Source organism: Puma concolor, chromosome B3 (genome assembly GCF_028749965.1).
Source record: "Puma concolor isolate L17-30 chromosome B3, mPumCon1.1.hap2, whole genome shotgun sequence".
Classification (NCBI taxonomy): Eukaryota; Metazoa; Chordata; class Mammalia; order Carnivora; family Felidae; genus Puma; species Puma concolor.
The window spans coordinates 49,877,285-49,901,181 of record NC_141672.1 but is presented as its reverse complement, the minus strand read 5'-3'; the positions used below and the strand labels follow the sequence as shown (position 1 = coordinate 49,901,181).

At 41.0% G+C, this 23,897-nt stretch overlaps 1 protein-coding gene across 9 annotated transcripts in view; it reads right to left on the bottom strand.

The window, feature by feature from the left end:
* The window catches only part of TRIM9 (tripartite motif containing 9), a 112,565-nt gene that overhangs the window by 16,074 nt on the left and 72,594 nt on the right, over window positions 1–23,897 (bottom strand). For 7 of the 9 annotated variants that reach the window (XM_086709767.1, XM_086709768.1, XM_086709770.1 and 4 more), the window contains exons 4-7: window positions 18,408–18,518; window positions 16,872–17,025; window positions 8,835–8,992; window positions 7,503–7,641 (exon numbers count right to left, since the gene is read on the bottom strand). In XM_086709767.1, coding sequence (XP_086565893.1) covers window positions 7,503–7,641; window positions 8,835–8,992; window positions 16,872–17,025; window positions 18,408–18,518 — 562 coding nt within the window. The remainder of the gene's footprint in view (window positions 1–7,502; window positions 7,642–8,834; window positions 8,993–16,871; window positions 17,026–18,407; window positions 18,519–23,897) is intronic. The other 2 variants (XM_086709766.1, XM_086709772.1) reach the window with 1 other exon arrangement.

The window sequence follows — 23,897 nt, the reverse complement described above, 5'->3', positions numbered from 1 at the left end:
TCTGAGTGAGGAGAAATAAAGCAGAGGCATAGGAAAAAAATGTCTCCAGTGGACAATATACTTCTCCCTTTATGACCCTTTATCAACTATTTTCTATTATTGTTGAATTCTCAGTATCATAGGCAGATCTTTAAGACCTATTAAGACCCTTGGAGGAGGGGGGAGGTGTCTATGCCTGTTCATAGCATTTTCTGAAACAGTTAACAGATTTCACAAGTACTTTTGAAGACAGAAACCATATAAGAAAACCAGGGGTACAGATTGTAAAGAACTTATAGGTTATCTGCTCTAAGTCTCTAGTTTTGGAGACAAAAACAAAAACAAAACCACCCCCCTAAACCAAGAAGCCTCCCCACCCCCCTTCCCAAATACAACAACCACAAAGCAAAAGCCCCTAAGGTCCAGAGAAGTTAAGGGACACATCCCAAGTCACACTGCCAGTTGTGGTAGGACATGATAGGGACCTAGGCAGGATCAATTCTTGGGGAATAATACCTTGGGAGTGACAAGGCCATTGTTTCTCTTTTGTGCCTTGGAAATGCACAAAAAGGTAAAGTCTATGCCACAGGCCATGGGCACATGCCAGCGGTCTCAGAGGTGGCCAGGCTTTGTGCAGATGAACCTAATATATCATTCTCCAAATCCTGCACCATACTGCGTGAGGGTGAATCTTTCTTCTCTGAACGGAGCAGTTTTGGGGACTGGGGTGGTTAGGGATTGAAAGGCAAACACATCATCCTCCCCTTTGGGATTTTGGTCATGGGGAGTGGGTGAGCAGAGAGTTTCCTGTTGTTGTTCTTCTGAGACCAGATGAGGGTCCTTTTCCCTCACAAGGTTACAGCTTCTCTGGGGTGGAGGGGGGCCGGCGGTTCAAGACATCAGGATTTAAGAGTGCAGTACTTACATTGGTCCAAAGTCACTATAAAATATCTGCAAAGAGATTCTGGACAGATGCATCTGGGGCTACTCTGGGGTCATATTCTATTTCTACCACTGAATATTCTTTGGATTATTTCCTTTAATGTGCAGGAGAAGGAGCTATCACATTGGAAGGGGGAGTATGATGCTAACAATCCAATGTGGGGGCGGGGGGATAGACATTTTAATGTTATGAATAACATCTTCTATGCCCTCTTTTAGAAAGCATTTTCTAAGATGTAATTTTAAGAATCTTAACCCTTTTATTATCATTACACAAGACAATCCTGAAAAGTGTTGAGGAAATGGCTCCTGTGGACATTCAGCCAAGAAAATGCTGGAGAGCATCCTCTAAAGACTGATTCTCTATCACTATTTACCTTCTCTCTAGTTTTCTCACAATTGAAATCTGGAGGGCTGAGAGCTTTTGTCAAGAAATGGCTCTGTGGTTTCAACCACACAAGAGCTCCAAGACCCAGACCTCATTTGGTAGGATCTTTCAAGGACCTTGAAAAGGTGACTCTGACATTCCTTTTTTTCCCCCCAAGCAGCGACCTGTCACTGCCAGCCAAGAGCATACTCTAGTACCAACAGAGGAGAAGGGCCTCTCTAGGGAAGCACTCACTCCGGGGAGGAAAGAGGGGGGAGCTAGTGGAAATGCAGAGACAGAAGAAAAGGACAGGACTTGAGTAGGAGCTTGGATATGACGTTGGAAAGGACAGCCTCTTCACACCTCCTTCTTAAAGGACGAATGTTATTTTTTTCACCAAAATTCTAACATGACTGTTTGAAAGTGTTAAAGTCCATTTCTGGCTGGGGTTTCTGGATGAATACATGAGACAGCTACGCAATGCTGTTGCATTTTGACAAGATGTTTCACACACTTAGCAAACAGATTTAGGATAGGGTTCCCTCTTTCCTCCCTTTTTGTTGAGTGCAAATAGCACTGTTCTAATGTCAGCACCAGAGTGCACTACACTGGGCATTGCAGGCCGAAGGCCCGGGTTTGACATATCACTTAACCTCTGGAAGGCTCAGTTTTCCCAAATGCAGTGTGAGATAATAATGCTAATACTTTCTCCTAGAGTGTAGTAGGATTCCAGTCCTTGGAATCTGTGAATACATTACCTTACTGTCAAAAAGAACTTCACAGATATCATTACGTTAGGGATTTTGAGATGGAGAGATTATCCAGATGGGCCCAACATAATCACAGGGCTCCTTATAAAAGGGAAACAGGAGGTTCAGAGTCAGGAAGAGATTCAAAGATGCTACGCTGCTAGCTTTGCAGATGGGGGAAGGGGCCAGGAGCCAAGGAATACAGGTGGCTTCTAGAAGCTGGAAGAGGAGAGAGAACAGATTGTCCTCTAGAACTACCTGAAGGAATGCATCTCTGCTGTGCAATCCACTTAGGATTCTGACCTCCAGAACTGTAAGGTCATAAATGTGTGCTGTTTTAAGCTACTAAGAGTGTAGTAATTTGTTAGAGCAACAACAGGGAATTAATACACAGGGTAAATCTGGAATATTGCAGCAACAGAACAGGAGAAGGGTTTAGACATTACATTAGCAGTGGGCACGAAGGTGTAGTCTGGAATCTAAATAGCTGTCTTAGAGTGAACAGAAAAAAATTCCTAGTTTTTCCTCAGAAGCTTAGAATGAAACATAGAATGGATAGTTTTTATACAATTCCTCCACTGGATTTCAGTCTCCTAAAAATACTTGCTGGCTGTCACGTTGCTGTCATTTTTCATGGACTCTTTTACTGGACAATGTAGAAATGAGGCAGTTGATTGCAATAGTTTTCTCAGTGTATTTTGTACTGTGATCCCATAAAGCCTTCTGAGAGACACCTAATGCTCATTATGAAGGGTTCCAGATAATGTACTTTTAAATGTTAGATGGAAATATTTTTAAAATTCATGTATGCTTTCTTTCTTAATCAGAACCCAAGCCACAGAATGCTCTCTTTTGACTCCCCCCTCCTCCGGGTCTGTTCTCAGTTTTCTGTTACCTTCCCTGATCACCAACCCTTCTTGTCTCTTCTAATGTGAAGATCCTAGTCTGCTGTGGTCTTCCCAGCTGGGTCAAGGAGCTCTCGGACTTGTGTGTAAAGTAAGACTAAGCAAGAACTGAGGGAGACCAGGGGCCCTGCTGTAAAGACACAGGAGTGTCTACACCTGAACTTTGTTGCCCGCCCCCCCACCTTTTTTTTTTTTTTTTTTTTTTTGCCAGTAAGAGGTCATTGTCACTTCTTGATTGTAAGATGACCATCTAGATTTCAGGGTGGATATCTTAGTTCTAGAAAGGTGAGATACCATAGTTTTCAGGCACTCTTGAGTCAGGTGCCATGGAGTTCAGGAGGGAGGAGGGGTGGAGCCTATAAACTCCAGGGCAGGGGCCATGTCTCATGCATCTTTGTGACCCTGGGCCCAGCACAGTACCTGACAAAATTGAGGTGCTCAATTAATGCTTTTGAATGGTGAGGTTTCTTTATCATAGCCAGCTCAAGGCAGACTTTGAAGTTTTTGCCTTGCATACAGTTATTCCCTGTGTTTGGATTTCTGTCTCTCTACTCTCTGGGAAGTCTTCTCTCCTTTTTAGATTATATTCATTTTCCCTGCAATATGTTGTAACATATTTCATGTAGCTCTTATATGTAAAACAATTGAGATATTATTTCCATGAAAATATAAATTTCAAAAGCCCTGTTTGAGAAACACTTACTTTTAGGGGGCTGCTTGTTAGTTGAAATTAAACTCCAAATAGAAGTAAGGTGATTTTAAAAAACAGAATGGCTCATACATTTCTGGTGTAAAATCTATCTGGAAAGCAATTTAGAAACACAGATCAAGGGCCTTAAAAATGTTCCTACTCCTTGGTCCAATAATTCTAATTCTAAGAATTTGTCTAAGGAAGATAATCTTTTTACACAAAGATTTGTGTTGGAGAGTATATACTGAGTAAAGAGTGCCACGCTTCATGTTCTAATTTCCCCGAAGGACTCCCACCTATGCTCAGACTGTGTGAAGCAATTCGCTCGCAATTCTCTCCTCTGAGAGGTGGGTCAGAGAGAGACCCTCTCATTTCAGCCAGTTAATAGTTATTTGAGCCCCAGGAATGTTACCTTCGGTCTATTTCATTTTCTCTCCAGATTAAAGAAAAAGAAAAAGGTAAGTCTGTTTAGTTAGGTAAAGGGAAAATAGGGAAACATCAATAGGAGGTTTTCCTATTCTGTTCTCAGCCTTGCCTAGAAAATTTTTTTTGTTTCAGGAGGAGTCTCCCACACAGAATAAGCCCCAGAACTCTAGTAGGAACAAGGCCCTATTACATAATGGATACTCTTTTGCAGATGGTTTCAAAGACTGTGACACAGCCATGGTGGCTATTAAATGGGTTACTTTAAAAATATATACAACTGGGGTTGTGGGCCTTATTTTAAAATTTCATAAAGATTCTTAATTGCTTACAGTTATATATCTTCTTCAGTCGGGGGGTAATTTGGTTTAGATCTGCAACTGGCTTTATTTGCATGGCTGTTTTAGGTATATTTCCAAGAACTCTGCTTTCAGGGAACTAACCACATTTGAATTCATCCAATAATGCATTTTCCTTTCCTTGTCTCTTTTAATAACACATTCTTTATCATTTCCATTGAATTACATTATTTTCATTGTTTTCCTGATAAATTCCCCGCCTCCCCCCCCCCCCCCCACGCCGCATACAAATTATGTCTTCCTACTAGTCCTTTTTCCTTCCTTCCCAGGGTTTATAATAACTTGTATGTACATAACTAGCCGTGTGTCTGTTTTTTTAAGGACCATCTCTCTTCCTAGACTGTAAGCTCATGAAAGCAGGGATGACATCTACTCAACCCTCTAAACTCACAGCGTAACAGACACTGAACATTTACCAAACACTGCCCAATAAATACACAGAATTGCTGTCAGAAAAAATGGTCAGCATTTCCAACAATGTGGACATGTGATCTCCCCTGAATAATGTTACCTGTAAGTCAGCAGATGGTTTTATGACAGTTCGAACAGTGTAAGTGATAAGTGATTTAAACCTCGGACTAAATGCATGTAAATACAAGTCAGACTTGCTATCACATATGAAATAATACCCTTCTGTAATACAGATTTTTGTTTTGAAACTTGGAAAGGGGTTAGCTCTTGCTACGAAGACCGCACAAGATTTGTTACAATAGAAAGCCAAAACGAACCACCACATCACCCCCAATAGCAGCAAAGAAAAAAAATGTTTTCCAAAGCAAACCTTTCCAGGAGCTGTAGGAAGTAAGATTAATAGAGGATAATATAAGTTCAGTTAATGTATTGATCTCTGTCAATGGCATTTTTCTCACTGATTTCTAAAAAAAAACATATATATATATATGTGTGTGTGTATATATGTATATGTATACACACACACATATATATATATATCTACATATGACTCTTTAATTCTCTAGGTTTTCTCTATCATTACAAGGTTGATCAAATCTTTTTTTTCTTTTTAATTGGCCATTCATGATATTTTTTTTCTTGCTTTCTAAACCTTGTCTCACCATTTGAATGGATTAGAATGAGGGAGAAACAAATAGAACAAACCAAAGTTATGGAGAAAGTATGTGTGTGAACTTTATTTCATCATGAGAAAATCACTTCTGGGCAGTAACAGAGAATACTGATATCTACAAGATGATAAGGTTTTCTTTGTATTTAGATACATACCTTATATTTGTACACAATATATAAAATTCATGGAGGAAATTAATTTCTACAGTACAGTTTCTTTGTTGGAAGAGGACTTGTTCCGTTAGTTTCTTTTAGAAAATGACCCCCAGTTCTGTGACGGGGATCGCAGTTCCAATCCTGGAATTTATTAGACACCATAATCTTATGAACATTAAGAGAAACTGAGAAACTACATCCTCCTGCAGGATGAAAAGAGAAACGTGAATGCTCAAGCTGCTATGCTAATAACTGATTTTAGCAGAAGAATATGATTTCCATGATGGATTATGAGTAGAAATAGGAGGTCTCATGACACATATTAGCAACATTGCTGCAAACTGGCTCCCTGCTCTGATGGCATGCACTTCACTCTTCAATCAAACCGCCTTGTATGCCTGGTACGCACGTGGGAAACGAGGCCATCATCAGAAAGGGCCTTATGCCCTGCATCGAGGCAACTCTTGAGGGCTTTAGCATTTAGCATGGTGCTTTGGGAAAAGAGGCAACTGCTCTCAAGCGGATAGGTCATCCCAGAGAGAAGTTGCTAACGTGATCATTCGGGAGGCTGTCGCTGCCACATCCCCATAACCCAACGGGAATAGGTCACGCGGCCATTTTCCCTTCAGCGAATCCTTCCCTTCGAATACCGTCCCTCACAGACTTACCCCTGCTCCCCAGGCACGGTTTGTATGGCTAGGGACCTGCCAACCTTGCTGTGGGATTTGAAGTTGTGCTTGTTTTTAACCATGTGAACCATTTTAAGGGTGGCTGGCACATGCCAAGGTCTGTGGGACGTGGGAAAAAAACACCACCACAGTTCTTTTAGCTAACATCTTGAATTTGAACAAAATCAACACAATTATAGTTCTGCAGACAGAGGTCATGGGGGAATGACGGTGGGGGGTCACTTCTGTGATTAAAATGACACCCAGGGGGTCTGAAAATGCTTTGGCACCAACCACAAATACCTCTTCATAGGTTTAATTTCATGTGCTGTGATTGCTTTTAAAATGAAAATGTTAAAAGCCTCAGAGGTTATACCCGGTCATCAAATTCAAGCCCCTCTTCCGAGGGGAATGGCTTGTCTTTGATGGCCAAACTATTTACAGTACAGCCAAGAAGCGAGTGTTCGCTAGAGAGTGACCTTGTGTGGTGGCCCTAAGGTGGCCTGACCAAGCCTAGAGGGACGGGCAAAGGTGAAAATGGCGAGGTAATGCGGAGTTGCTGGTCACTTCCTGTTTGGTGCCCACAGGAAGCCTCAGTCCAGGCGCCGCCGGCCTCGGCTTTGGGTGAGATGGAAGCGGTCCGTGCTGGGGAAGCCAGGAGTGGCCAACAGGCCCTCTCTGAACAGCTCTAGCACCCACACCCACTGGAAACATGTTCAGTCACACAAATCCACAGCTGGAAAGAACCTCGGTCCCACCCTCAGAAACAAGCAAGCACTACAAAGCAATTTAGAATCATCTGGGCAAAACTGGCAAGTGATGTGTATCGTGGAGAATGGGAGCCTGCCCTAGAGCCTAGATACATTTGTGTCACACACCGGGGGGGACATTCAGGCCTTCATTTTTCAGCTTCTTCAACTGCAGCTTATTTAGAATGTTATCAAAGGAAGCCGACGCCCCAGGCCATTTGAACTGCTGCTGTGGACTCTTTGGTTTGATCACATCCACATACCATGGGCTCTCTAACGGCAGGAGAGGAACAGCGGCCTTGTGCCAGAATGCAGAGCAAGTCATGGAAACACTTGAGAATGTGGGCAGTGGTGGGGTTACCTCCGGGCTTGCCAGCCATTTTAGATGCCTCGAAGTTCTCGCTCTGAGGGATACTGCTGAAGGGCCTTACCCTCAGACGTTTGGAGGACCAGGGTCTTGCTGTACTGGCTGACTCCTGTTTTGTTGAAGGCCTTGATGCGAGCGTTGTATGTGCTGTTGAAGTGAAGACCGTCCACGGTGCACATCGTCTCCTTTCCAACATACACTTCCTGAGGGTCAACAAATAACAGGCCACAGTTTAACACCATCTCCCGTGAGGGGTTGGGGAGGCACTGTCGCTCAGAGGTTAGGAGCAAGCATTTTAGTGTCAGCCTGATCTGGTTCAAATCCTGTGAGATCTTAAGCCATTTAATTGACCTTGTTTCGTTTCAGTGTCCTCATCTGTAAAACGGGGACAGTAATGCCCACTTTATGAGGTTGCTATATGAGCATATATGGAGGTCATGTGTGCAAACTGACACAGTGCCTTACATTTAGCATGGGCCTCACACCTTAATGAATGCCACTTACTAGTGGCTAGGGCTTAAAAAATTAAAACTGGGTGCTTTAGTTAGCATTATGCATACTATTATTAACTTGGCGTTTATAAATATGTTATACCTACCGAGCTCTTTACCCTTCCGTGAGATTTTTAAAAACTGGTTTGGAAACATGAGGGTGGTCTCTACTATGTTTATAACTCCACTGGTAATTTCAGAAACTGTCACAAAGACTACCCTCAAAGTCACAGGAATATCGGTTTTATCGTGGTACAGAGGGAAGGGGGAGGAAACAGGGGCTGGAGGAAGAATGACATTTCAAAGGCTTAAAATAAATCATAGCATAATGCATCTTTAGCATAGGTTAGGCATGTGCCTCCCTCTTTAGCTGTATGCTTTGCAACATTATGCTGATGTAATGAGTAAAAATAATTTGTATTCCAAGCACAGCCTTAAAATGACGACTGTCTGGTGGGATACTAACACGATTGGGGTTGGGGATCCTGGCATGCTGAGAATTGCATACAGGTTGTCTAATTGACTCTTAACAAAAATGCATAAGGTACATGTTAATATTATCCTCATTTTCCAAATGAGGGGGTCCCGAGGGCTCAACGAGGTGAGAAATGGGCAGTCACACAGCTAGATGGTGGAGTCCAGATATGGGAGCACACAGTCTGACCCCAGAGCTTACAGCACTGCATCCGCTTTCTCTGAAGAAGCGTAGGGCAGTTTCTACTCAGAGACTCCATCATCCATCTTTAATGGTTCAAGGAGAACACAAGACTCAGTTGAAGGGCAGGCAGGCCCTGCCAGGATGGTCTGGCTCTAGGAGAGATGGGGAAGCTTGGCCTGAGACCCCATGGTGGGCTCTCTGAGGTGGTCAGTGGCTTTGGTTGACAAGTAGCAGGTTCTCTGCTTACCCGAAACTGACCACCGTTGCCGTCATCCAGCTCCAGAATGTAGCCTTCCGCAGGCACCGTGGACAGAGGTGGCTGTTTCCAGGACAGTGTGGCGCTGTTGTTGTGAGTGCAACACTCCTCCAGCTGCAGGATGGGGGTTGCTGGGACTGGAGAGGAAGCTAAACAGAAATTAGTGTGACCCTGGTTTCTGTTGAGCTGCAAACATTTCGGTGTCTCAGAATGTTAACATCCCCCTGATCAACATGTGGCTCCACTAAGTAGCTGGCCCAGGGACGACCTGAACTGGATCCCTTCCGGAGTCTCCAGGAGTGGGGATGGTTCCTGAGCTGCCGTGCTGCCTTCTCCCAAGCTCGTGGTGGGGCTTCCTACCTTAACTGGAGGGGAGACAACTGCTCTGTTCTCGCCCCCTTGAGGACTGAAGACATCATCCCCAAGGGAAACGTTTTACATGGGGGATGGGTTTCCGGTCCAGACCGCTAAAGTCTATTTAACTCATAACATGGCTGAAAATTTTATCATAAAATTCATTCTGTGCCTTGACCCCCCAGTTTATAAACTTGGAACTGCCTTCCGAGCAGTAGCTCTGAAACCATCATCCTTCTAAGGTTCTATCCTTTTTGTTTTTGTTTTTAAACCAGTGATTCTACTCAAGTCTTGTGTGCATTAAGTAGTTATAACAGTGGCTTTTGAAAATTTGGTGCCAAGTGACACAAAAACAGTGATTTTTGCCATTTCGAAACTTCTGAGGAACTTGACCTCATTCTTTCAAGGTAGCTATGCTAGCTCAAGTTCACTCTTTCCGCGGGCGTAGAACCGCCAACTGTGAGCCTGGAGAGTAGTATGGGAGCAGAAGGGGCCTGGCAGGGGAGGGTCAAGGTGTCCTCGTGACTTTGTGAGAATCTGCCACAGTATTACTAGTCACAACATGCCCCTGTCCCCATTTTGAGCCGAGAGTCTTTTCTATTACTTAAAACTGCAGAGTGGTTGAGGCTTCAGACACAAAGACGTGGAAATGTTAGGTAACACATAATCCCAGTTCCTAATATATAAACTCAGTATATGTATTTGGAAACAACGTTTTTAAGAACTGCTTCAAATATTTTTTGGCAACAAAACTTTAATCTTTAAAGCACTTTAACAACAGGAGGGAACAGTTTGGACCACACCCAGGGACATTTAAGCGAACAAATGTTAATTGTAGAGCACCTGGTATGCTGTGCCAAGACTGGACTCTGTGTCACGCACTGAGTTACATGCTCCCTGCCATCACCTCAACCAAAAAGATGGCTTATTTAATAGCAGTTTAAGAAGCAGGTTCTATGGTAGACAACCTAGAAAACACAGGCAGTGACCATAACACAAGAAATGGGAAGGTGAGGAAGGTCAATTATACCTAAGAAAAGACTGTGATACAATAAAACCATGCCTGAGTGACTAGGTCAAACATAATTAAATCAAAATTATGAGCAGTTAATGGAGGTGGTGAGTTTAGGAAGGGAAATCACGTTTCAGGTTTCTATGGCATGGAGTTCGGTTGGTCTTAGGAGAGACCAGTGGCTTCTGCAGCCTCGGAGGTCCCAGAACATCTGGAAATGGAGGAGAGGAAATGAGTTCATTGCCTTGTTCAAGAAATAGACTACAGGACTGGATGGGAAGGGGAGGAGAGAAAAGATGTAACTCCTCATGATCATCTACATATAAACAGGCATCACCTAACAGTTGTAATTGGAGGGCTAGCTTTAGGTTATCATGTATTAGGGAGCTACTTTGTCATTAAAAGGTTTTTGCTTATAAAAACAATAAATTTTAACATATTAACAGTGGAGTAGATTATAATAAGTTTGAGCAACCTGTTCTTCAAAGGGCTTCTAGAGACATGGAATGATTCTCCCCAGGGATATTTGCTGTTAGTTATCCTCATTAATCAGCGCCTACCATAAAATAATTCCTTGGACTTCCTTTATTTCATTAGCTGCCCTATCAGTCTTCATTTTCCCTTTGTTCATGTTTCAGGCAGCTTACATTTCATCAATTTTCAAATCAAAGAATAACATCACAAGATGGTTTCAACTTGAATCATGCAAATGCTTGCAATGTCTCTGATAAGAAACTCAGATTTCCTTGTATAGGCATAGGTATAATTAACAGATTAATTGAAACACATGGTGTCATGTGTAATTAAAACATGGGAACTTCATTTGTAATCCTCAGCGGATACACTTTAAAAGACCAGAAAAATAACAAAAAGTCTAACCAGTCACTAATCTTTAGATTTTAATATTGTCCCGATTTAAACAAATAAGCAAACAAAAGATCAAGCTGAGGAAGAGAAGGAGGGAGGGAGGGAGGGAGGGAGAGAGAGGAGAGAGAGAGAGAGAGGAAAATGAAGGACCACAGAAACATTTGCATGTCTAAATCTATTTCTCGATGTGCTTCAAATTATTTTTTCTGTTTCCTTATTTACTCCAAAGTGATGTTGCATATAAAAGGCAAATGTGACAAAATTACAGCCTCATTAGTAAAGACGAAGGCTGACATTTTAGCAAAACAGATTTTATAGTGGGTGTTATATTACCCTATTTCACTTTATTAGGTATAAAACAAATGGCCTATAAGAATCCAAAGTATTTTCAAATTAACTTATTATTTGTGTTTTGGAAATGGATAGCATCACGGTTCCTGGGCTGAACTCTAAGAAAAGTTTTATTTTATTAAAACTGTGTCACTGGGCTGCTGTAGCCATCTCAATCTTAACACTTTCATGATCATTCTTGGATGTTTATGTTTTTCCTGAAGAACTAGTTTCCCCTGCCCTGATCAGAAGACTATTGCTTAGCATTTTTGTTAACCATAAAACGAAGCCTCTGGCTAAAAATTCTCTTCTTAGTTACAAGGAACAGCTGTTCTTACTGACCTCCTTGAAGGGGACTAGGGGAGCCTGGGCTCAAAATGAAATTCTGCAACAGTGTCTTCTTAAAGTTTTCAAATAGCCATTCTAGTTCAGATTATAGCTTACGTTTTTTTTTTTTTTTTATAATCATTTAATTTTTTTTTTTCCAGATCCTTCAGATTGTGAACACTCACAACTAGGCAGAATTCCTCTGTGAAAGGTCATAGGACCGTGATGAGGACATGTGAGGACATATGGCCTCCCACACTGGACATGAAAAATAATGGCAGGGGCTGCTTTTTGAGCACTTACTGAATGCCTGAAAGTGTGGTGAGAGGCTTTCCCTGTAGTCACTCGTGTAATTCTCACAGCACCCCGACAGTAATGGGTACCATTATTATGTCTATTGTGTAGAAGAGGAAACTGAAACACAGAAAGTTTTCATGGCTCCTACCTAAGTGGGAAAGCCAGGATTTGAAGCCAAGCAGACTGGCTCCAGGGGCTGTATGTTTAAATTGCACTACACTTGTGTGTAGTGTGTGTAGTAATAGTGTACTACAGGGAAGTCCCCAGCCTAATTCCAGGAGGAATGTTTCTTTTTGCTTCCTGTAACATCCATGAGAAAGTTCCCCAAGACTTGCTGGTATAATTAAGGAAATATTTCACCATACATAGCATAATGTATCAGTTGGTCAAATGTCTATGTTGTTCATCTGAAACTAATGTAACATTGTGTGTCAACTATACTTGAAAAAATTGCAGAAAGAAAGAAAGAAAGAAAGAAAGAAAGAAAGAAAAGAAAGAAAGAAAAAGAAAGAAAGAAAGAAAGAAAGAAAGAAAGAAAGAAAGAAAGAAAGAAAGGAAGGAAGGAAGAAAAGAAAAATATTTCACCATAAGAGCTACAGTGGTTGGGAATGCAAGTCTACTGAATCATCTTGTCTGAATGTCCTTGGTGGACCGTCACTCCTTTTTACGGTACCTGAACTGCACGAGTGGCATCTGAGTAAAATATAGACTTTAGAGGGACAACAAACCATTTCTGCAAAGCTCTCATTCGTACACTGTTAAAGAGAAATGTGATCGTAGGTTTTGAGGACAAGCATTTCAGGCCTCCAAACCATGAACAGATCACATGCATGAACAAATTACATGTGAGTCAGCATGTGTGCTCAACCCTATCCCCACCAAACAAACCTCTAGGTGCTCTTTCTCCATGATTTATAAGAGGGTCTGTTCACATCACACTGACCTTGCCCATGACCTTGGTGCATAATCAAGGCTTTTACATTCAACATGAGTTAATGAAGATAAATGTGTTCTTAGGTGAGACCCTAAGAAGGCACTTAAGGGATTAACAGCCATCTCTCTAAGTGCTAAAAAGGCTTGGAAAACATTAGGTCACTGTGTCATCGTGGTTCAGAATGAACATGCTGGCATTTCATTTTAGTACTGACTCATGAACCTTGGGATACCTTGTACACTTAAAACAATTCTGGGCTAATATTTTTCTGGAGATGTTTGAATAAAGAAGGTTCTGGCATTCTCTTTCTTTCTTTCTTTCTTTCTTTCTTTCTTTCTTTCTTTCATGTTTATTTTTTTGAGACAGAGAGAGACAGAGCATGAACGGGGGAGGGTCAGAGAGAGAGGGAGACACAGACTGTGAAGCAGGCTCCAGGCTCTGAGCTGTCAGCACAGAGCCCGATGCAGGGCTCGAACCCACAGACTGTGAGATCATGACCTGAGCCGAAGTAGGAAGCTCAACCGACTGAGTCACCCAGGAGCCCCTCCACTTAGATTTCAATTGCTTGAGGGTGATGTGGAATAAGAAAGAGCAGATCAGTTAAATCCTCGGCTACGAGAATAATTTTAGGCAGTGCATTCTTGCTGAATAGTTGCTGGCCTAACTAGAAACATTTAAAAACCAGCAACACACCTATCTTTGATATCAAGGGACAAAAAGACATGTGAGATGAAATCTCAAAACCAGAGAGATACTAAAATTTTTAGTCAAGGAATAAACAGATATTTTTGTTGTCAGTTTGAGTCATAAGTTTAAATGCATATTTTAAGTAGCTTTGAAGATCTTTTAACTTTCTACTGTCATCCACTTAGTACTATTAGAAAACATATTAGTAAGTACACGTACTGTATCAATGGTCAGATTACTTTAGCACCATTCTCAATGCTATTTAAATTTTGGCCATTTGTGCATGGATTCTGGGGTACAGTTTCTTGAGATATTTTTACCGACAAGCTGTGAAAGTGCAGTTTATTAAATTGACCAAGAAGAGCCTAAGGGAAAAAAATGTCTAACACTACACTGGGCACAGTTGTGTATGTTGACAGATCTCAAAAAGGCCGGTAGGAGTAGTTTTAACTATAGCTAGCTAAGATCTGTTGCCTCATGACCTTTTGGCTTTTTCTTTCCATCAAAGACATCTGACAGGTAAAAATTATTTAGAGTCTATAGAGGACTTGGCTCTCACTGAATTAATTAAACTTAATGAGCACAAAGCAAAGCATATAAATGAGCTCTGTAGAAGGACACTAATCAGAAGTAAATTAAATTAATAGGAGGTGTTAAAAAGAAAAGGAAAATGGAATAATCCAGTCTCATGCCAAATGGCCTGTTATATGAACTTCAGAAATAACTGTTTGGGATAATTTTGCGTTCCAGGTGAATTTTTGCTGTGATTGTGTTCTGCGTTTTGGTCTTTAGGGTGCTTGGTATTCTCTCCCGTGTGTACAGACTTTAGTGGGGTGTGCACACAGCCACGTTCACGCATATTTCTGTAGGCAGCTTTACGTGGCTGAGTGACGTTGCTTTAGGAATGTGGTCTGCGACACACAGCACACGAGTCTGCAGTTCCCATACCAGATGAAGGGCCTGTTCACTCCAACACAATTGTTTGCATCCTGCCAACTGGCCTGGACTCCACTCTGGGCAGATGGGCGTGACTCAGAAGGACAGCAAATGGGGGAGGAGAGGGCTCGGTCAGGCAATGAAAGCATTTGAAAGCCCTGAGGCTTTTACCCTCTCTACCTGTTCCATCACCAAGGCTAATTGGGTTGGTTCATTTTTTTTTTCCGCTTCCACCAAAAGCCCTTCTCTTGCCCTTTGGGACATATTTTCTCCCCTGAGCTGTTTTGTGACATAACCTTTTAATGATTTTACCTTATTGGGAGAACTGGATACAGAGAGAGGCTGATTGAGGGGGATTTACCCGGGGCTCCCTATATTACTCCGATGGCTGTATTTCATAGGTCACCATGTGGGTGTGAAAGAAAAAAAATTTCAACAGTAAGAAAGACTCGCTGTAACAAAAAATTAAATTTCTGAAATTTAAAAGAGCAATTCAGTTATTCCTTGAAGGAGCCAGTTCATTACACAGTGACATTATAACGCAAACTGGAAGTTGTGTTATAATGAGGACAAGTGAGGTTCCGGAACCTCACTCCCTGGTTTGGAATCTCTGCCCTGTCACTCCCAGCTGTGTGAATTCAGGCAAGTTATCCAGTCTTCCTGTGCCTCAGTTTCCTCAGCTACATACTAGGGCTGTGAGAATAAACTGAGTTAATTCACGTGAAGCACTTATTCGGTTTGGTAAGCAGTCGGCAAAGGCTAAACATTTTTATTACTGCACCAAAGTGCTTTTATTTACAATCTTTATAGTACTTCCTCCAAAAATTAATGAAGGCACCATCCCAAAGCCATCCATATTAAACAAAAAGTGAGAAAACTGAAAATAAAAGAGCAAAAATCTATTAAAGGGATGAGAGACGTACTTGTACAAGGTACAGGGGTGAGTTTAGCTGCATGATGGGAGCCACAAGCGTATAGCCTTAAAACTTACTGGGTTAGACGGTTTTCTGTCTAATAAAAGGAAGTACGTAGATTTTTCTTAAAAAACTGAAAATTTTAAAGTGCTGGATTCTAAGTCCTTTATTATGTGGATGCTTAAATTAGGAAAAGCAGAGAGCAAATACATTTCTTCAGTTTTAAAAAATATTAGAAAACGACAACATTACAGAGATGAAGAACAGAAGAATCCAGGGATTGGAGGTGACAGAGGGGAGGGGCATGGGTATGGCTGTAGGTGATAAAGGGGTAGCATGAGATCTTTGTGGTGATACAGTGGTTCTGTATCTTGACTGCAGCGGTGGTCATATGAGTCTTCACATGTGACAAAATGGCACAGAGTCATACATATACACTGTACCAATGCTAACTTCCTGGTTTTGATATGCTAGTTATGCAAGAGGGAACCATTGATGGAAACTGGGCTAAGGGTATACTGGACCTCTCCTTACTAGTTTTGCATCTTCTTGTGAATGTATAAATAGTGCAAAATGAAAGTTAAAAAGAAGTCAGAATATTGTCCAAATGGATATTACCTACACAGCCATAAAAATATTGTTGCATGGTTGGCTTTTTATTTTTCTTTGTAAGAGTAATTTTAGGTACTTGCATTTCCCCTCAGCCACCCAAAAAAATCTCAGAGAGATCTTGCATATCCCTGTATCACATAAGCCAGCAAGTTTAAAAAGTTAAAACTTGTCTCAAATTTCATTTTCCTTCGGTAACCAGGCTTGCATTTTCCTGATCAGTTTTGGCAAGCCAACTGGGATCCTCTCAAAGTCCCACTGATTTCATGCTCAGCCATTTGCTCACTACCTATCCACGTGGAAGCAGTCACTTCAATTCTCAACTGCCTTGATTCAGTAACTGGGTTACTTTCTGTAACAAGATTTTATTTATGTACAGTGATGCTGTCTCTATCTCCTTATCTTTTTAACGTCAGCGATCCCCTGATATTAGGCTTGTGAAATTTCTAAGACTCTCAAAGAGGCAAGCATTGAGTTTATCTGAATTTATCTGACTTTCTGAGAGTTAGGTCCCACTGCTACAACCATATATTTCCTTTATGTGATAAGAGAGGAGCCACTCTAGATTTCTGTACCATTAACCAGAAGTGTGTGTGTTTACTTCCTCACCCCTTAGGTGATTCATAAACCTGGCAGCTGCCTTTTTTTTTTTTTTTTTTTTTTTTTTTTTTTGCAGCAATCTGGCACAAAGCCTTGATCCTGCTTCAAGCACCAGTATCCACCCAGGATGTTGCTCTGTTTAGGGAGATGCAGGCACATACCTTTCATCTGCACGAAGTCGAGTTGGTGAATGGATTGCAGCAGAGGGCTGTTGTCCAGACTCAGGTCGAAGTCCGTGGTCATCCTGGGAGTGAGCGTGCCTTTCCCCCACTGATCCTCAGTCAGGTGCACTCTCCTTATGAGGGCGTCAGAAATCTAATCACATCAAAAACCACAGCCTAAGAAACATAACACCACACTGGACACAGAATGCTGCTCCTCCACTCTCCGGGAGTTTTACCAAACCACTTTGGGACTCACACCCTTCCTGTCTCCGTGTAGGCAGTGAGGAGTCTCTTCTGATAAGAGTGACCCATACAAATCTGGGTCCTTCTGTGAGTCAGAAGGGGCCACTAGAAATAATTAACAGCTATTAATTGCTCTAATAGAAAAACCTGGATATATGCTCATGCTATTTATGACTGATCATAATATGTTGGTGATCAATTAATCCTACTAGCACCAACAACCCTAAGTTTCTAAGAGGAGGTGTGGGTTTCCTGTCAAAACTTGGAAATGAGGGTTTTTTTAAAAATTTATTTATTTATTTTGAGAAATAAGAAATAATTATTTTGAGAAAGTGGGGAAGGGGGAGAGAGAGAGAGAGAGGGAGAGGGAGAGAGGGAGAGAGGGGGAGAGAGAGCGAGAGAGAGAGAGAGAGAGAGAGAGAGAGAGAGAGAGAGAGAGAATCCCAAGCAGGCCCTGCAACACCAGCACAGAGCCCAATGTGGGGCTCAAACCCACAAACTCAAGCTGAAGTCTTAACCGACTGAGCCACCCAGGTGCTCCAGAAACGAGTTTTATAAAATAGTAGAGAGGCTGCATATGGTAATCTGTAAAGTGGAATTTCTTACACTTTAAGCAGATCATCTGACTGTATCACTTTATTCTTTGATAGAGAACTCTTCCACTTCTTGTATTTAATCTCCCTCTGTCATTCTTGGACAGTTTGACAGAATGTGAGTTGGAAGGATAATCTATGTATTCCTTAATACAAGGTCCCTTAATCATTACGATCAAAACTTAAGTAAAATTCAGCTGACATCATCACATCTCATTAAAACAATACTGAAGAAATCATGAGAAATCCAAGCAATGAAAAACCTTCACTTTATTTAGGAAATCACTGAATAACTGGCCAGTAGGAACTGTCAAGAAGGTAGAAGCCTTGCATATTTAGACATTTCTAGCTGACCAAATTGTCCAAGAAATTAGTGGAAAGGGACTCAATTCTTAGGCAAGTCAGTAGCTCTGCTTTGGGGGGAACTTAAAGGGAATTACATTTTCAAGATTAAACATGAGCAAAAACAAATTTTAAAAAGCCCACACACTGCTCAATCTCATAGCACATGAGGGCCAAGGCTTCCAAGAAGTCAATGGAGTTTTGCTGGCACCCATATATGCATGGCAGTCTGAAGGTGGGTTTCATTGTGGAGGGGATCCTTGCTCTCCAAGGGCTGTTAGGAGTCCACCCTGGCTTCAGAGACTCAGTCTCATGGGACATTGAGAATCTGAAGTAGAAACTAGCTGGCACTCACCTGTAAAAAGCCACTGGGATCATTTTCCTTAATGACCTCCAAGCAGTACTCCATGAGACCTGTGGTCTGGCGCAATTTCACTGTGCAGTGAGAGATCTGATCTCGAACCACCTAGGGTTGATGAGAGAACAGAGTGGTCCAAAATGGCAGAGGGTAAAAAAGAAGCAAACTGGGACGTTAGAAAGCGTCTTCAAACCATATTCCAAGAGCATCATGGAATGGAATAAATGTATGAGAATATTTTGTGGCAGTGTCTGCTGTGGACAATGGCTCCAGAAGACAGATTGTATAAATGCTTTTATTACAGGAACTGGTAACAACAGGACCCATCAGAAAGGCATGCAGATGGTGGAAGCCTAGGAAGCTGGTTACTCTGGTGCCTGAAGGGACGTCTTCCTAATTCCCCCTTGTTTCCGTCTTCTGGGAAGCTGATACTGTGAGCTGTTCTAAGTGGGAGGTCGCTGGGAGTCTACAAAGGAGCTGCGTAACCCGAGGTGCTGCTGCAGCTTCTGTTCTGGGAACAGTCACCCACCTGCTCCCACCCTGTGCCTGTCTCTTCTAAAGAGCAGATGTCACCATCCGAACCAGTTCCTTCTCATTCTGATTCTTTTTCCTGAGGGGGTGGTGGGGTGGGGTTAAAGGTGAAACTTGCTGAAAGACAATGAGCTAATAACCACAAGTAAGCCAAAGAAAGATGGATGCAGAATTAAGTTTTGAGAATAACCCACTTAGAAGCAATCACTGCCTCATTTGGGAAAGCAGTTTTAAAGGCTCTCTATTTACCATGCTGTGAGTCTGGTTTAACCTAGAAAGGCCTCTCTCTGAACATACAGTTTCTGCCTCTGGGAAGTTGTCTTTGCCCAGTGTCAAACACATGACAGTCCTTGAAAAGTTTCTTTCTTCAAAGATGTTCATTTTCTGTGTCTTCTGCTCAGTGACCCAAATCCTGAAGTGGTTTCTGAAGCTAGAGTTGAACAAGAGTTTTCTAGGAACCTCACTTGCTTACATCCTCGATATTTATACTACTTTGCAAAAGCCTCAGAAATATCCAGCCTTCTGGATTTTTACAAATAATAACTAAAAGGAGTTTTAATATTAATTATTGAAAACCTTTTTCTTTGTTCCTTCTTTTCAGTTTTGATTATACACCTTCCATTAAAGGATATTTCATTTACTTTCAAAAGCAATTGGAAACTAGACAAAAAAGCAATCATCTCATCACTCTACTGCAGATTTTTAAAGCATTTTGATATTTCCTTTCAGGTTTTATCCTTGAGCTAGATATATGTATAGTTGCAATCGTAATATGTGACAATTTTACCTCCTTCCCACTTAACACTATACCATAGTCATTTTACATGTTGCCACCATCAATAAATGTTACTGGCTACATAAATATCCCACTGAGTGGGTTATCATAATTTATTTAATCATTCCTGTTCCTCTATTTTTGGACATTTAAATTCCTCCTAATTGTTAAAAAGTTCATTTATTTATTTTGAGATTGAGAGAGAGAGAGAGCACACGCAGGCATGCACGTGCGAGCAGGGGAAGGGCAGAGAGAGATAAAGAGAGAGAGAGAATCCCAAGCAGGCTCTGGGCTGTTGGTGCAGAGCCCATGCAGGGCAAGTCCCACTAACCGTGAGATCTTGACCTGAGCTGAAATCAAGAGTTGGACGTTCAACCAACTGAGCCACCCACGTGTCCCTAAATTCCTAATTTTTTGACAATTCATCCATTTATTATTGCTGGTCTTTGTTTCTAATTTTTTTGTGTGTGATGAAACATATATAACATAAAATTTACCATTTTAGCTATTTTTAATTGGATAATTATATGGCATTCATATTGTACTCAATACATTCATATTGTTGTGCAACTATCATCACCGTCCATCTCCAGAACTTTTTTATTTTTCCAAACTAAAATTTTGTACTCATTAAACAATAACTCTCCATTCTCCCCTCCCCCCTGGCCCCTGGAAACCACCATTCTACTTTCTGTGTCTATGGATTTGACTACTCTAGGACTCTCAGATAATATAATATCATACAATATTTGTTCTTCTATGACTGGCTTGTTTCACTTAGCATGATGTCTTCAAGGTTTACCCATGTTGTAGCTGGTGTCAAAATTTCCTTCTTTGTAAGACTGAATAATATTCCATTGCAGGTTTACACCACATTTTGTTTATCCATTCATCTGTTGATGGACATTGGGGTTGCTTCCACCTTTTGGCTATTGTAAATAAAGCTGTTATGAATATGGCTGTGTAAGTATCTGTGGAAGTCCCCGTTTCACTGCTTTTGGGTAGATAGCCTGAAGTGAAATTTCTGGATCACATGATAATTCTATTTTATTTTATTTTTTTTAGAAATCATTATACCATTTTCCACAGCAGCTGTACCATTTTATATTCCCATCAGCAGTGCACAAGAGTTCCAATTTCTCCACACCCTGTGATACGTATCACTATCTGTTTTTTTTTTTAAATAATAATAGCCATCTTAATGGATGTGAAGTGTAGCTCATTGTGGTTTTGATTTGCATTTCCCTAATAACTAGTGATGTTGAGCATTTTTCATGTGCTTATTGGCCACTTTATCTCCTTTGGAGAAATGTCTATTCAAGTCTTTTGCCCGTTTTTAAATTGGTTCTGTTGTTGTTGTTGTCTTCTGATGCACAAAATTTATACATTTTTGTCTACCTTTTCCTTTGTTGCCTGTGCCTCTGGTGCGATACCCAAGAAATCATTGCCAAATCCAGCATTGTGAAGCATTTGTCCCGTGTTTCCACTTAAGAGTTTTATAGTTTTACTTCTTACATTTAAGTCTTTGATCCAATTTGAGTTAATTTTTGTATATGGTGTTAGGTAACGGCCCGACTTCATTCTTTTGCATGTGGAGAGCCAATTTTCCCAGTGTCACTTGTTGTAAATCTGCCCTTTCCCCATTGAATGGTCTTGGAACCCTTGTCAAAAATCATTTTACTATATATGTGTAGGTTTATTTCTGGGCTCTTTATTCAATTCCAGTGGCCTATATGTCTGTTTCCATGCCAGTACTATACTGTTTGGAATTTTGTAGCTTTGCTGTAAGTTATGTAAACAGGAAGTGTGAGAACTCCAAGTTTTTCCTTTTACACGATTGTTTTGGCTCTATGGAATCTCCTAATTTTTTGACAGATGATTTGTTACCACTTTTTAAATTTTAGTAAAAGAAAAACAAAAAATAAAATGTAGGATTTAAAAATCTCCTTATTAGAATTGGCGAAAGAAACCAACTTTGATGTGAAGACTGATTTTGACAGGTAGAAGGGAGATCAAATTTAAAATTCACTGGTTGACTTATTTTCTTCTGGCATCTAGTATTCTGCTCAAGGAATGCAAATTATTTTATTTTATTTTTTAAACGGAAAGTTTAACCTTTTTAACAGAAGGTTAAATTTCTACTCCTTAGTGGGGAGAAAACCCCACCCATAAGTGAAACAAAAAATGCAGGACAGGTGACCTAAAGCTAATCTGCTACTTCTCTCTGCTATAATAGGCTTAACTAAATTGTTCTCAGAAAATGTTGTTATATTTTGGTAGCCAGTGCATCAACGCCTCTAGCTAGCAGAAACCCCAGCAGTCATCATTCACTAACCAAATGGCATCTGTCCTAGGACTGTGCAGAAGTGACTGGTGCTCTAGTCTGAATAACAAGCACGGATTAGGTCTGGGCATTGTAACCCAAAGCGAGTTAGCTTTTGAAGCAAAATAGACTTGAATTGTTGTATTTACTTTCCAGAGCATTCAGATCAATGATAATTTTATGACTGAAAAGCTGAAATAAATACATTAATCAGGCCTCATAAAATTCTATGTTTGCTTCTACAAATTTCTTCTCAAGTAAGATTTATTTGATGCCAAAGGAGCTGAGCGTTGGGTCTCTCTGACTACTCTTAGGAAACTTCATTGTTGCAGTGCCAAAGAGTTGGTGAGTTTCAGTGGGGGGTTGCCATTGCCATTTGCCATTTGCTCCCGTGTTCCATGGTTCAAGCTTCTTGGAAGGACTCAATATTCCTGAGCTCCTGGCTCTCAACTCCCACTGTTGCAACAATGGATTTGGGTCCATCATTTTACCTGTTAATCAACTACTTCACAATGGTCACAGTAGCCACAGTAGCCAATGGTCACAGTAGCCACTGCTTGGGGCACCTGTGTGGCTCAGTCAGTTAAGCATCCAACTTTGGCTCAGGTCATGATCTCATCGCTTGTGGCTGCGTTGGGCTCTGTGCTGACAGCTCAGAGCCTGGAGCCTGCTTTGTTCGGATTCTGTGTCTCCCTCTCTCTCTGCCCCTCTCCTGCTTGCATGCTCTCTCTCTTTCTCTTAAAAATAAACATAAAAAAATTATTTAAAAATTCACTACTCAAAATTAAACTTCAGGTTTCCCAGAGGCGGTACTTTTGGATGTGTTGTAATTGACGTCTAGTTTTTGAATTAATTTGGCAAGATTTTCCATCTTATGGAAATTAGCCAAATAGGTCTTTTAAGAGTATAAATATTTTTTCTTCAATTGTGTGTCTTTATCAGCTCTCTCGTTACCTTCTTCACTCTGTGTTATTTCTACTATTTACTATTATTATTTATTTTACATTATATTTTTGTATGGAAAACAATCCCTAGGAAGTGAGGCCGTGTCACTTTTTCTTTGGGTTCCACATTTCTGTGCAGTTGCTTGGATGCTCCGGAGAAACCGTTGGCAACATGTTTGCTGCTGGCCGGAGTTAAGAGTTCCTTTTCTCAGGAAGGAAATGTGCAAGTGACAGGAATGACACAAATAGGGACTGGGAAACAATCTTCCTGCTTTCATCTGCAGTAAAGCCTAAACTAGCTCTGGGACAATGAGTTAATCTTTAGTTCATGGTTTCAGAGAAGGCTTTCACCATTTTATTAGCAGTCCCCATCTGTTCAGGATGGCAAGTCTTATTGCTTGCTTGAATGGCTTTATTTTGCTAAGTGGCAAATTTATGAAGGTCATTCCTTGGGTCAAGATATGGCACTGACACTTTGGAAAGGGGGAATTGAGCATTCCCTCTGAAAGCTTGAACTTTTTTGGTAGCATAGAGCAATCCACGAAAGCTTATACAGTATATAAGTGTAAGATTTTGTTCTATCTACAACTACATTTTTCCATCCCATCTCTAGTAGACCAATCTCCTCCCTCCACTCAGCTCAGGTAACACAACCAGCAGCAAGAACTGAAGCCAATTAGGGTGAATTTCCTTATTTTATCCAATTTGACCTCGATACCCTTTCTCTACCTCTGTTCACCTCTCCCATCTTGCATATGGCTCTTTAAAATTCTTTCTTTCTTTCTTTCTTTCTTTCTTTCTTTCTTTCTTTCTTTCTTTCTTATTTTTAATAAATACTTTCACTCATAGCATTTTCGTTCGTCCTGGAGTCTGGAGAGATACCACTAATGAATTTTTAGTCTAAGTCAACACTA